Raw genomic sequence first — 15,051 nt, 5'->3', positions numbered from 1 at the left:
TTTTCCTGATACCTTATTTACTTCCCCTACATTCCTCCTATAAGTGAAACCATCCAATATTTTTCTCTTTTCTTTCTGGCTTATTTCACTGAGCATGATCCCTTCCAGCGCCATCCATGTTGCTACAAATAGCATGTGTTTATCTTTTTTGATTGCTGAGTAATATTCCATGGTGTATATGTACCACATCTTCTTGATCCAGTCATCTATTTTGGGGCATTTGGGTTGTTTCCATATCTTACCTATTGTAATAGTGCTGCAGTAAACAGGGGTGCACATATCCTTTTGAATCAATGATTTTGTGTCCTTTGGGTAGATTCCTAGGAGTGTAATTGCTGGGTCATATGGAAGCTCCATTACCTTTTCATCCATCGATGTACACTTAGTTTGTTTCCATGTCTTGGCTGCAGTGAATGGAGCCGCAGTGAACATGGGGGTGCAGATAGCTCTTGGGATAGTGATTTCATCCCCTTTGGCTATGAACCCAGAGGTAGGAGTTGCAGGTTCACATCCCCACCAGCAGTGCCAAGGGCCCCCTTCTCGCCGTGTCCTCACCAGCACTTGTCACCACTTGTCTTTTCCGTGGGAGGTTCTCATTCACTGTGGCCATCAAGTATTTTTAAAAGCCACTGCAGTCACTCTGTCAGCGGGGAAACAACGTTCAACCATGGCTTTCTGCACCTTCTCTGTGTGTGTCCTTGTGCATCTAATCAGCATAGGCTTGTGCTCGTGGGACTGGGGTTGGCTTGGAGTTTAGGGCTCTGGTTTCGTCAAACATATTCTCAGTCCTTCGGAACCTGGAGGTGTCTGCGGATACCTGGAATCTGTCGAGGGTGGGCAGAGAACCCTCCTGGTGGTCTGGGAGCCCAGCATGGTACCCGAGGAGACAGCTCTGGGGCGGCACTCACTCTGGTGTTCTCTTTCTTTCTCAAGCGTCCCACTACTACAAGTACAAGCAGCAGTTCATCTTCCCAGGTGAGTCTCGTCAGAGCCAGGCGTGTGGGGCATGGAGTGGCTGCGGTGGATGGAGGCGAATGTTGGTGGATAAACTCGGAGAGGGTGGTGGTGGAATCCCTGAAGCCCAGGACAGTGGCTGGACGTAGACATGAAGGGAGGCCCCAGGTCTCAGGAAAGGCCCAAGCAGGGGGCTGCAGTGGGAGGCTGGGCCATGGTGAGGAGGGTCCAGAGCCACATGATAGGGAAATGGTGGCCAGAGGGCCTGCGTGGAGCACTGAGAGCTGTGAACCCCAGCGCCACATGAACTCAGAGCCACCCCAGAAATACAGAGGATCAGAGGTGACCAGTGGGTGCTTCGAGCCAGAAGATGGGGACCCTTACAACAACGGGGAGACACGGGTGCACCTGTACAGGTCAAGTCCAGGTGGTCTAGGAAGAGAAAAAGGGCCTTGGCCAGCCACAATGCCCCACGATCTTGTGAGAATTTGCTAACTGCCAGCATCACCGCGGAGTCAGGCTTTGGGGATGGGTGTGGACTAAATGCCTGGTTTCTGACTGTCAAACCTGGTTCTCAGATGTGGTGCCGGTGCCGGAGACACCAACCCGGGCACCCCAGGTCATCCTGCATCCGGTGACCTCGAATCCAATGTAAGTGACCAGAGACCACTGCCCCTCCCGTCCTTCAGAATGCTCAGGTTCTCTGTTTTCTTTTTTGTTCCTGAAATTGAGGGATGGGTGGGGAGGGGGAGAGGAAGCATGGGGAGGGGACAAAGAGACATAGGGAATGACTCAGGCAGTAAGGAGAGTGACAGCCCAGAGAGGGGCACCGCTGGCCCCCCAGGTCAGCTCTGCTCGTATCCCTCACCCCCGCCTGTGTAATGTGATGTTCAGGGGCTAGATGACTTCCTTAGGGCCCCCCAGGCCTCTCCCCCAGATGAGCAGACAACTTTACTCACATGATAGCTAGAGCTTAATGAGAAGGCGGTTATTCAACATCATTGCTCCCCCCCTCCCTTTTAAAAAAAAAGTGTAATTTAGGTTTAAACTAAGGATCAGCAAACCACAACCTTTGGGTCAGATTCCATTTGTCACACAAAACTTATAAATAAAGTTTTATTGGAACACAGCCCTGCCTGTTCACAGCATGCTGTCTGTGGCAGCTTTCATACTGTAACAGCAGAGTTGAGTCTGGGGCCACATGGCCTGCAGAGTCTAATATATTTACTATCTGACCCTTCACAGAAAGGTTTGCTGACCCCTGGTGTATACCACTATGAAAGTAACAGAAGCTATTTTTGGAAATTTGGACTATTCTGTATGAAAAGAAAGAAAAATCAATGACCCCTAATCTCACAGCTCGTGATTCGTGCAGGGCCATGTGTTATATGCAGTTTCCAGCTGCCGTGTTAACCTACACGTTCTTCCTGTTTGTTCAGGCTCTTCTTAGGCATTGTTTTTAGTGGCTGTAAAATATCATATCAATGTGGCACAATTTCCTTAATACTGTATTTCTCTGTTGGGATCTTGCACATACTCATTTCACTGTGGTCAGCAGAGCAGGAAGGAAGTGCTCTGGGGTGGCCTTAACAGACCCTCCACCCAGCGGTCAATGCCTCCTGCAGCCAAAGTGAAATGACTTTCCTTAACTTTGTGGCTTGTGATTAAAGTCTAAGGCCTGCCGGGGCCCTGATGTCAATTAAACTGGTTTCCCCACTTGGGAAAACCAGTTTTGCCAGCTTGGTTTTTCTTCTGGCTCCCCTAACTACTACAGCCTATCTGGACCGACTTTGTTAACAACCCAAATGGTACATCTCTGAAATCAAAGAAGCAGCAATTTGCCAGGGGATATTGTGCTGACATCCAGCTCCAGGCCGTTTCTCTGATGCACATAAACCAATCCCACAATTTGTGCACGACGAGCTCCAGGTTATTAACTGACAGTCAGGGAGCACAGTGAAGGAGAGGCAGTAGCTGCCTGCGGATCTGCTTAAATGTGCCTGGAGTAATAGGAACCAGCTCTTTGCAGAAGGGGGATAATTTAATAGCCCCTGCTGCTGTAATCACGCCTCAGTGCAAACTGAGGAGGCTGCATGTTTTGTCACTGGGTGTAAGGAGGGGCTCCAGCTGCGTGTTCCACACCAGGGGGCCAGATGCCCAGCTTATCAGTTGTCAAGGTGCCGTTCATCCCCCCTTCCCAGGCTGTACTAGAAATAATTGCTTGTGATAGTGGCAAATGCCCCTTGTGACCAACGCTGCTCTCCCCTTCTGGGCCTTGCAATCCTAGACGCCCTCTCACCGGGAGCCTCTCCAGCAAGTAGACTGACTCTTTCTGCAGGGTCAGCAGCTTCCTGGGGTCTGAGGGTCAGGATAAGGGAGGCCCCCCCATAGGAAGGGGGCGTGACATCCACCACGATCCTTCTTCCCACCACAGCCAGCTCCTCTGTGCTTCCAGCAACCAAGACACTCCCAGGCTTCCTCTCCCTCAACATCCTGAAACACACCTCTAATGCGCACTCTGCCCCTCTGCTCCCCCACAGCACCGCTCTCCAGCACTGCCCTACACCCCTAGTACATACGAAGTCACATCATCCACATGCGGCATGCCTCCCGCATCCCCACTGTGTGCACCAGCTCACATGTGCACAGGATAACCCTGCACAGAGCGCAGCCCAGGGCACCCCCTCTGTGCTCCATACACACTTATTTCTCACCCACACATACCCATAGGACCCCCAACACCTATACCCAGAATGTCCCCAAACTTAGAACACAACTATAGCTCATGAATCATGGGTCTCTCTCTCTCTGTCTCCCTCCCTCCCCCCCTCCCCCTCTTCTCCTACCTGTGTCTTCCCGTCCACCACACAGTTCACTGGGATTGACCAGGTCCCGCTCAAACACTGAACTTTCACACACAGGCAGCAGCCCTCTCTCCTGGGAATTCCCATCACGCTCCTCTTGCTGAATTCACACCTCACAGTGGCCCAGTCACTGTTTGCCCTCCCCGGGAGCCATGTACTATTCCTTCAAGTGAGGAGCCAGGTTGGTTCCAACTCTGCATCTCTGGAGGGGCCTCCCACTGTTCCTGGTTTGTAAATCGGGTCTGGTGGAAGAATGAATGAACAAGCAACCAACTGAATGCAAAGATCCTTCCAAAAGATTCCAGATCTCAGTGAACTTTGGAGATCTGATTAGTTCTCTCCAGCGAACACCCGGAACTCTGCAGATTGTTCCATGCAGGGCATTTAGGCCAGTTCATCAGGGAGCAGCTGGGTTAGAGGAAACCAAAGCAATAAAGAAAAATGAGCCTGAGCTGCACCCCAAATCCTTTGCAAGCAGTGTCCGTGCACGCTGCTACTTTATGGCGAGGTTATGGATTATTTTAGACACCAGAGTTGATGAAGGCTTGGCGGTGACTCTTCCTGCGTGGATTAACTCAGTATAGGGGCCCACCTTTGACCTCAGGGTTACGTTTCTTTCTCTCTCTTTAAAGCTTGGAAGGAAATCCATTACTTCAAATTGAAGTGGAGCCAACCTCGGAGGTGAGAAACGGAGAGCGTGAAGCAACTTCTTCCAAGGGCTGCCCAGACGTGGCAAAGCCCACTGAAGTCTGTGATGATGCAGACTTGGGCTTGGGTGGGGGTTGGGGAGCAGTGGCCTGTTTGATGGATGTTCTAACTCCAGGAGCTAACAGGCGCTGGCCCTCCCGGCGCCGAGCCTAATGGCCCGTTACATGGCATGCATCACGGAAAAGCTGGCTGTGCGGAAGTTGGCAAGAGATTTGCATTCTTAGTTGAAACTTCAGCTCAGGGCCCGCCCGGTGGATACCAAGGGGGATGTGCCCCGCTGCCTTCAAAAGAATACATTGGGGGAGGGGGACGCAAACGTTGGGTTTGGCAGGCTATTGAGAATGTTCTGGGGCTTTGTCCCACCTGCCAGAGATGCTGGGGGAGTAAATGAAACATCCTGCGTGAGAACCTGGAGTTCAGACCCCTTCCTCTGCCTGCTGGCACAGCGCAAACTAAAAGGAATAGAGTCCAAAGCTCCAGAGAAAATCATGTCCTCTTCTGGAACTGTTGTAGCCATTGCAGATGTTCCTGGAGAAGCTCCGTGTTCTGAGTGAGCCGTTAGGGGCAGCTGCTCAGGCTTGGAGTCAGAAAGCCCTGCACTCAGCCCAGAGGCAAGCTTCTCAGCTGTCTTGTCAGACTCCAGGCTCCTGGGGATCCCCACTGGCTGGGGTACCTGCTGCTCCCCCTCTCTGGCAGGAGGACTCAAGCACCAGGATGCCCCCAGCCCCAGACACCATACTGGAAAGGTGTAATCCCAGGCCTGGAGGTTTAACTATCGTGGTGGTCACACCTGAGTATCACCCTGTCATGTGGGCAAGATGAAAATGCAGATTCCCTGCCCTGGCCTACTGATAGCTGGATTTTGTAGATCAGAGCAGGACCAGGAAATCTGCATTTTCTCAGATGCTCTGATGCAGGTTTCCTACAGGTGCTTGGGTCCGTGCAAACATGTAACAGGCTTCATCTCATCGGGCACCTCATACCTTCCTCCAGGGGCAGATTTTTGTTAGCTCCACTTCTTGACGAGGGTAGGAAGGCTCAGACAAGTGACGTAATTTGCTCACAGGCAGAGGCCAGATGCCAGCTCGTTGGGTCTGACCATTCAGCATTTCTGTCAGCCTCTCCCTCTCACTTCTGCCTTCCCAGCCTCGTCTGCCTTCCCAGTTACGGTCTGTCACTGCGCTCTGGCCTCTGCAGGATAGCTCCGGTCTCTTCCAGTTTCTAGCTCAGCAGTTCCAATTCCCTGGGGGAGCAAAAGGCTCTCCATGCCAAGGGCTGTACCCGTGGGCTGCTGGTGCACGGCGTGTCTGTCTTCAGCCCAACTTCCTTACTGCGCACAGACACAGTCAGGCGCGTGAAACATCGCTGAAGTGTGGGCAGGCCCGGGGTGCTCGGGTCGTGGGAACCTCTTCCTCTCCCTGCTTGGCGGTGTGACCTCGAAGCAGGCACTTTCCGGGGTGGCCCTCACCCAGACTTGACAGGGACTGTGGCGTGGGACTGTCAGTCTCCAAACCAGGAAAGCTCAGCCAGCCAGAAGGTACTAGATGGTTCTCTAGTATTTCTCTTCTCTGATGCTCAGTTTCCCCCTGGCTCATGGAGAGTTGGATTGCGGTGATCTCCCGTTCAGCTCCTTCGTCGTATTCAGTTCTAGACCAGAGCTACCTGGGCGAATAGATGCAGGTGTGCAGGAGCCCAGAGTGGACTTAGTGACCCCAGAGAGGCACCGGGACCCAGCCGGCCCTCGTGGGCAGGTGGGCCGTAGCAGAAACAGCTCTGACCTGTCTGCCCACTCTGGCCACAGAATGAAGAGGGCCATGAGGAGGCTGAGGAGTCGGAGGATGACTTCGAGGAGATGAACCTGTCCCTGCTCTCAGCCCGGAGCTTCCCCCGCAAGGCCAGCCAGACCAGCATCTTCCTCCAGGAGTGGGACATCCCCTTCGAGCAGCTGGAGGTCGGTGAGCTCATCGGGAAGGGCCGCTTCGGCCAGGTGTACCACGGCCGCTGGCATGGAGAGGTGGCCATCCGGCTGATCGACATCGAGAGGGACAACGAGGACCAGCTGAAGGCCTTCAAGCGGGAGGTGATGGCCTACCGGCAGACACGGCACGAGAACGTGGTCCTCTTCATGGGCGCCTGCATGAGCCCGCCCCACCTGGCCATCATCACCAGGTCAGTCCGCGCGGCTCCCGCCCTGCTGGGAAGCGGGGCTCTGCTTAACTTAGCATTCTGGCGGCCAGGACATCTCCCGTGCTGCATCGCAGCTTGCGAGGTTTTAAGAGCTGCAGTTCCAGAAGACATGTCTAATGCTAAACTCTGGTGGTGCAGTGCCTTGGGGAGTGCTGCAGGAGTCAGAAATTTAGATTCCCCTGTGCTCCTAGTTTGTGTGAAGGATGTCTGAGCCACCTTTTCTCCCTGTGTAAAGCGGATGGATGAGACTAAATCAGGGGCCCCAGAGTACCCACTAAGAGCTCGGGGAGCCACACCGTTGGCATAGCAGCTGCTCAGCAGTTGCTCTGGTGGGAGCAGGGCTGCGGACGAGAAGTAAGTGGATGTACATGGTTGGGTTCCCATAGAACTACTTGTAAAACCAGGCGGGGGTTGCATTTGGCCTGTGGACCCTAGTTTTTCCACTGTTAGTCTGAGATTGGTCTCGGATGAGGACTGTTCTGGCTTCCACTAACGCAGCAGAGCATGGATGAAGGCTTCCCCATTGCTCCAACATCCACGGTGTGTAACTGAACAGAAAGGCTAGTTAAGAAAATGGCACCATCACGCTTTCTTGGGTTTATTCTTTCAAGCCTCACCTAGGATTGTGGGGCACTGAAAAAAATAGCTTTGGTTTCAGTTGAGCAGTTGTGAGACAATCCTTTGGTGTGTGCTTTAACTCCGGCGTGCGCTGCCCTGTTGCCTTGGGACTGGCCTCAGCACAAGGCCGGTCGGGACCCCTCTTTGTACAGCAGCTCCCAGTGTACAAGCCCTGCCTCTTAGCAGGTGCGGGAACGTGGGCGTTGGGCTCAGGGAAGTGCTGTCGTGTTTTTGATCTGTTCCTGTGACGTAAGCCTCCTGAGTCCCTTTGCAAGACCTTGATGACTGAAAGTGCTGTTGTCACCACTGGTTATACAGATGGCGGGTGGCCTGGAGCCCGTGTGCCGAAGGGCGAAGTGCTTGCAAGGATGGGGCTACAGGGATGGTGCTCCAGCCCTCTGTAAGCCACATGGAAAGGGTGCTTCTCAACTCCAGGCGGGACAGAAGTGACTCTCCATTAATCGGCACAGCTAGTACTCAGGGGTGGAGCTGTCTGATTAGCTGATGCTTCTACGAACGACAAACTTTGTCATTACTGTGTTCTGTGGACAGTTGTCCTGGCTGGACCAGGCTGAATGGCTGGGCTCTAGGTTGTGTCTATTTTCGATGGGCTGGTCAGCTGGAGGCCAGATGCCCGCACATCTGCCAGGGTACTGCCATTGCCTGCATGACTCCCGTCCCCAGCAGCTGGGGCTCATCCAGGGTGGCCTCGGGCTTCCATGTCAGCGGGAGGTGAGTCCTGATGCCCAGTGCTCTCCCACCTCTCTGCTGTGTCACGCTGACAGGTGTCTGTTGGCTAGAGCAAGCCGCATGGTCTGCCCTGTTGTAAGGAGTGCAGCAGGCTCTCACTGTGGGTGGGGCTCACAGTGTCACTTTGCCAGGGCAGAGAGGCAGAGAGAGGGGCAGTGTGGCCATTGACAACCCACCTCCAGACTGTCTTTAGCTCCTCGCCTCCTCCCCTCCTAGCCAGTGTGGACCAGCTTCTTTTAGCTGACAGCCCTGCACTTGGGGTGCACGAATCCTTGTTGGAAGGTGGTCTTCCCCCGCCCATGTTCTGCCCTCTGGTTCCACCAAACTGTTACCCCACATTGCTCTCTGGTTAGCTCCCTACCTTCTGCTAAAGTTTTTTGTTCCATCCCTAGAGAAATCTATCTTCTCCCTTCTTTCTGGCCCTTCTAAGGCCCTTCTGCCTCCTGTCCTCCAATTTTTTTTTTTTCATTGTTTCAGTGGATCCCAGTTACCCAAGCCTCACGTACCCACTTTTCCAAAGACTGGCTAATTGGAAGTGGATGGATTCAGTTAGCAGCCATCCTTGAAAAGCGAGTGGTCATTATGAAACTGTGTGGCTCGTCCTGCAAGCCAGCTGCGCTTGCAGCCCTTCTCTATTATGTACCAAATTCAGGGCCCCCTCCCCAGCACCATAACTGCCTGCAGATTTCACAAATAGCGCAGCCTTTTCCTGGCGCTGTGATAAAGACTCTGCAGCTTTGGGACATGTAATTGGTCTCTGAAGTGTTTTGGTATTTTGTGTGAAGAAGCCAGATGAGCCCCAAAGAAGTGGTATTTAGTCCATATTATTGTGTCATTATATATTTATCTCAGGGAGGGGCACTGCACACCCCTCTCTCCCTCTTAGCACCATCCACTTGTTGGCCATTCCAGGTTCCTTATCTGAACGTTTGGTTTGAAAGCAAATATTTGAGTAATTTGATTAATCGCTCACACTCGCACAGTTGGCTGGCAGAGGTCGATGGTTGGAAGATAGCCAACCAACTGGAACAATGTTTGGACCCTGGATTTATTTTACGGGGAACATAAGACCAGATAATTACCTGGCATATTCTGGATAAATTCACAATGGCGTGTTCTAGCCAATTACTTAGTAATTATCATCGAAGTTAACAAGTATTTCTAAGATTAGCTTCCTTGTAATGCAGTGTGTGTGGCTCCCTGGGAATGAGTAATAACCAACTAGTTACCCAATTGCTATATCCACAAATGCAATTAACAGCAGGATCGCTAAATCGTTTCAGGATTGGGTCAGGATTGGGTTCATTATGAGATTATTGCGAAGCTATCGACAGTCTGCACAATCGCTCATTAAAAACTCCAAATGGAATTTGAAAGCCAAGAGTCGAATGAAAACACCTCTTATCCTTCTACTTTAACTGAGGAGTTTCCAAAGCCTCGGTTTCCCTCTCTGTAAAATGAACAAGTAGGAGCAGATGTCTGTTGATGCTCCTTCCAACTCTAACAGAATTCTTTGGTTCTCTGAGACTGGGGTGTTCGAGAAGCAGCCCCGAACCTCTCTCAGCAGAGCTTCCCACATCCCTCTGCATCGGAGCCACTGGGCGAGAAAGGGCAGTAAATGAAAATTCTCAGGTGCTGCCTGTGTTCGTTTCTTAGGGCTGTCATGATGAATTAGCACAACCTTGGTGGCTTAAAACGTTGTACATTTATTCTCTTACAGTTCTGGAGGCCAGATCTGGAGCAGACCTTGCTGGGTTAATATCAGGGGAGGCTGCTTTCATTTCTGGATGCTTAGAAGAGAATCCATTTCCTTGCCTTTTCCAGCTTTTAGAATTGCATTTCTTAGCTTGTGGCACTTTCCTCCATCCTTAAAGTCACCAGCGTAGTAGCAGTCTGCTTCCATTATCACGTGAACTTCTTGTACCATCAGATCACCTCCTTATAAGGATGCTGTGATCGAGTTTAGGATTCACCCAGATAATCCAGGATCATCTCCCACTTCAGGATGCTTAACCTCAGTCACATTTGCAAAGCCCCTTTTGCCATAGGAGGTAGCATTCACTGTTTGCAGGGATTAAGTCCTGGATATGTTTGGGGTTTTTTTTCAGCTTACCCCATTATTCTAGGTCTAATAAATCAAGTCTCTTTGTAGGTGAAACCTTTTAACTGGGCTCCCCAACCCACTCTAATCCAGTTAATTCTTGGGAACTCTACCCAAGGATATGCTTGTCATGTCCTTGACATACCAAGGAGCATACAGTATGTGCCTAGTATTGGGGTCAGATGTCTCCAGCTAGTGCAAAGGGAAATGTAAATGGGATAGTTTCCCCCCAAAAATAAGCCAGCCAGAATTACAAAATATTGGGATCACAGAAGAAGGTAATTTATTTATGTGGTGACAGGAACACAGATCAGTTCACCTTGCTGCCATGGAGACAAAGCAAAATCCTGAAATTATTGTCTCCCAGTGACTTCACTGGGGGAGGGGGCCTGACCCCACTCAAGCCATCTGGCCACACTACAGATGTAGAAACCGAGACCAGGAGAGAAAGTGGGAATATGACAGGGAACAGGTATCGGCAGGTACACCTGCTTCTCCAACAGATTGAAAATCCCATCCTCTTCCAATACTTATTCATTCACTCACTTACTTGTTCATCCACCAGATATTTAATAAATTTATGAAGACCAGAGACTGTGCTGGATGCTGGGGGGATGATGGTGAGACCTGGATCCTGTTTGAGTCCTAGTTCTAGTGGGGGAGACAGAGCAGTACTGAAGTGGTAGTGATTTTGGAGAGTAGAACTTGGGTTCATCCCAATGTGCTGCAGAAAACAAACCAGAGAGATGTGCTGCAGAGGGACTTGGGTGTTGGGGTTTATCGGGGGGTGGTGTCCAGGCATTGTCTCTGACGAGGTAATACTGGGCAGGGACCTAAACGATTGGGGCCAGAGGTGAAAGCCTGGGGCAGGGCACACCCAGCAGAGAAAACACAGATGCAGAGGTCCAGGGAGGGTTTGAAGACCAGCAGTTTCTTTGGCTCCACTTCTCCCACTGGAGTGGAAGATGCTAGATGCCGAGAGCTTTGGACTTGGCGGTTCTGTTGAGTGGCTTCTTTTCTGGACACTGAAGGAGACACAACTGAGCCTCTTTGCAGAAACTCTTTCCCTGGTTGAGAGGCATTTATTTAATGTTGATAAATGCAGAGCCCCCAAATCAAACCAAAAAACCAACAGAGTCCAACAGCCTTCAGCAGGTACTTTGCTTCAGGCCAGGCAAGGTGATCTACTCCTGGTTGTCACTGTGCCTGTTTACAGATGGGAACACTGAAGTCAGAGAGGCGAAGGGAGCCCTGACCCAGGCCCAATAACAGTAGCTGGCAGGGCCTGGAGCATGTATATCTGATGTCAGCCTAGCCTGATTCCTTCTTTGCCACAGCAGCCTTGGCCGGGACCAAGGCTCACCTGTGAGCAGTGGCAGCCATCACAGCACCCCGCCTCCCAACCCCTCAGACTCACTGGAGGACTGGGGACAGCACGTGACCCAGGCCCCATCTTGCTGCAGGGAGCCTCTGCACCTGTTAAGTTCAGAGGGCTTGCTGCCTCGCAGTTTGAGAGCCACAGGCTTAATAGAACTGAGTTCCTTTTTCTGTTGCTTTGATTCTGGTGCTTATGTAGTTCTGACAGGTTCTAGGAATTCCAGGGTGTCTGTCTATCTCTTTCTCAACACCCCCCCCCCCACACACACACACGCAGCTCTCTTACATGTCCTAACTTAATACATGAACTCTTCTCTCCCACTCCTGCCCTCTCTCCCACCCTCCTTCTTTGAGTCACTTTCTTACTCTTTCCCTGAACAAGATTCATTTCATTAATGTTAGAAACTCACAACCCAGAAGCCCCCACCCCCAAAATATTTTTTTCTGAAATCCCCAAGTTATTTAAATCCATGCTTTGTAACTTGGCTCTAACATCACCTGGAAACTGGTTCAAAATGCAATTTCTTACCTCTGTCCCCAGGAGGAGCCCCAGAGGGCCCAGCTTTGCGATGCCCTCAGGACATTCTGATGCACGGGCCAGCTCAGACCCCTCTTTAAAAAAAATCTCTTCTGACCTCAGAGGCTGAGTCAAGCAGACATTCTTTTACTGTCAGGAGCTCCCTGCATAACTCGGAAAAACCCCTTGTCCCACCAGTGAGCCAGTCTGCCAGGCACACCCAAGGGCCCGCAGCTGCATCAGGAGTGCCCGAGGGCCTGGATGCCCCAGGACAGGAACCTGCAGGCCTGAGAGCCCTGCTGAGCATCCGTGCCACTGTGAGCTCCTGCCTGCGTTGCTCAGAGCCCAGTTCCTACAGTTTATATAATTCCAGTGGAAAAGACAGACAATAACAAGTCAGACAAGTAAGATAATTGGAGTATTGTGTTAAGTGCTGTGAGGGTCACAAATGGAGTGGGGGAGCAACAGGAGGGGTTCGGGAAAGCGGTCTTAGGGGAGGTGACATTTGAGCCCAGCTCTAATAAAAGGAGGCCATGGCCATGCAAACAAGGCAGAGACAGCGGCGCAGGCAGGGACACAGCAGGTGCAAAGGCCTGAGGTGGGAATGGAATGGCCACTTTGAGGACCTGAGAGAGGCGGGTGAGTCAGGGGTGCGGGAGAGGGCCTAGAAAAGGGCTGCGGGCACCAGCTGGTGCAGAGCCCCGGAAGTGTGGGGAAGGGGCTGCGGTGTGTCCTCACACAGCAGGAAGCCAGGGGAAGGCTTTAAACAGGAGTTGCTCCTACCGGGCTGGGTGTTCCTGACAGCCTGGCTGCTGGCTCGCCGTGGCAGAGCACATCGGGTGACAGCCATGAAGGACACTGCCAGGCAGGGGGACTCCAGGGTGTCCCGCTGTCCATTGGGCGTTTCCTCCCGCGTGGGGCTCCCAGGGAGGGTGCCTGGGTGGTCACGCTGCCTGGGGGAACATTGCGAACTCCACCAAGACGCTGTCCCAGGGCGGGAGGAGGGACTGCGACCTCAGGGGCACCCATTGCACAAAAGTCCTGTGCGAGTGGGGCTTGGACTGTGCGCCCCAGGAAAGAGAAGGAAACACGGGATCTCCCCACTGCTCGCAGGAAGGCTTTTCTTTCTCATTTGGCACGTGGCATCCGTCCCTCGCTGCGTGCCATTCAGCAGCCCCGTGCGCGGGGCTGTGTTGCCCGCATGCAGGCTGCACTCAGCCCCCACCCGCCTGCCGGGGACCAGGCAGTCATGACAACCCCTGGGGCCGCACTTGCGCAGCATTTAAAATCCAGTGAACATCAGGAGCTGTTTAATGGTTAATTTATTTTCAACTCCAACTCCATCCCCGTTTCTCACGCTTCCGAGTGTGGCAGAGCCTGGCTGCTGCGGAGGCCCCTGCCTTCTGCTAAGACTGTGGTGATGCCCGGTGACATCTTGACTTTCTCCGTCACTCTGTACTTGTAGGCTTTCTGTTGGTTTTTTTTTTTTTTTCTTTCAGGCCAGTTTGATTGTCCTAAATATAACATACGAGAGTTGGGGTGCCTGAGCACATGAAGATTCCATCCGCTCATCTAGTGGAATGGGCTTCCTTTTATGTGCAAAAAGCTGAATTGCTTTCCCTTTATAAAGCACAGCTGAAAAGGTTTTTTGTCTGTGGCTGCCTTTAATTGTGCTGGAATGTAAAGCACCCCGGGACTTTTGTGAAGGAAGCGCTATAAATGTACTGCATCATTATTATTATTATTAGCATCATGTACATTGCATACGCCTGTTGGTAAATGATCACGTGGCCAGCCAAGAACTTGCATGGGTGAAGACCTTCCCGCCAACCCCTGCTTTCCTTCAGAGATTCTAAATTAGTAGGTGTGGCATCTGCCATCACTTAATAAATAACTTTTGTGCCTTATACTCGAGATAACTTGTTAATAAAAATGCAGATCAGTAGATCAGCAAAAGAAGAAGGTCAGTTCACCCATGTCTGCAGCCAGGGAGTATCACGTTAACATTTTAGTGTATATTTTTCCAGGCAATTTTCGCTATAAAGATGCAAACTCAGTTCGTATTGGTCAGGGTAACAATAGCTGCTGTAAAATATAAGCCTCTAAATGTAAAGTGGCTAATACAACTGAAGTCTATTTCTTGCTCACATAATAGTCCAAGATGGGTGTTCCTGGATGGTGGTGGCTTCTCTCCATATGTGGAGGGTTCCAGGCCCAGTCCCATCTGTTGGGTCTGTCCTCTGCATCTTCCAGCTGGGGAAAGAGCAAAGAGCATCAAGAGTTGCCTGGGAAATTTGTCTGAGCCTAGAAGTGGTGCACACCATTCCACTCATGTCGTTGGCTGGCACAGTCCCTGGGCCACCCTGACTGCAAGGGAGGCCGAAAAAAAAAGCTAACTTTACTCCCAGGAGGAAAAACAACAAGGGGTTCTGGTGAAGAGCCAGCAGCTCTGTGACACACACACATATAAATCACAGATCTTTCCACATTGGAATAAACTCAGCCAGCAGCCCTGTTTCCTGACTTTCCATTTGCACTAAGCAATTTATGCATGAACACTTCCTGTTGCACACTCCTTCACTCCTGTTTGCATCAGTTTCCCCATCTATAAAGTGGGACCGACACTGGCACCGTCCTTCTCCCTGGCAGGGTAGTGGTAAGAACTAGAGATCTTACGGGAAGTCTCTAGCATCTTGCCTTCTGCAACTGGAGGTGCTAGCTGTCTTGTGTTTCCCAGTTGCTATAGGAACAGGGATACACTCTAACAACAATGATGCCCACGATAGCATTAGCAACAATTAGGAGAAATAGTGTATTTGCTCTCAGGTGCCACGGCATCCTTAGCACTCCACACAGCAGGTGTTTTATGTTAAAATAGCAAATGATAGGAGGCAAGGGCCCTGGTTTGATTTTGGGTGCCAGTTCTGCTCCTGACTTGTACCTCGTGACTTAACCTCTAAGCTTCCAGCCGTCCA

General features: G+C 51.5%; 1 protein-coding gene across 1 annotated transcript in view; it reads left to right on the top strand.

The window, feature by feature from the left end:
• Positions 1-15,051, top strand: part of KSR2 (kinase suppressor of ras 2) — a gene marked incomplete at both ends in the record, with an annotated part of 336,254 nt that overhangs the window by 285,332 nt on the left and 35,871 nt on the right. Inside the window, 4 exons of the mRNA XM_084253306.1 lie at positions 934-975; positions 1,533-1,605; positions 4,451-4,499; positions 6,328-6,695. Coding sequence (XP_084109432.1) covers positions 934-975; positions 1,533-1,605; positions 4,451-4,499; positions 6,328-6,695 — 532 coding nt within the window. The remainder of the gene's footprint in view (positions 1-933; positions 976-1,532; positions 1,606-4,450; positions 4,500-6,327; positions 6,696-15,051) is intronic.

Source organism: Talpa europaea, assembly GCF_964194135.1.
Source record: "Talpa europaea genome assembly, chromosome: 14".
NCBI classification, from domain to species: Eukaryota; Metazoa; Chordata; class Mammalia; order Eulipotyphla; family Talpidae; genus Talpa; species Talpa europaea.
This window is presented reverse-complemented; position numbering and strand designations above follow the sequence as displayed.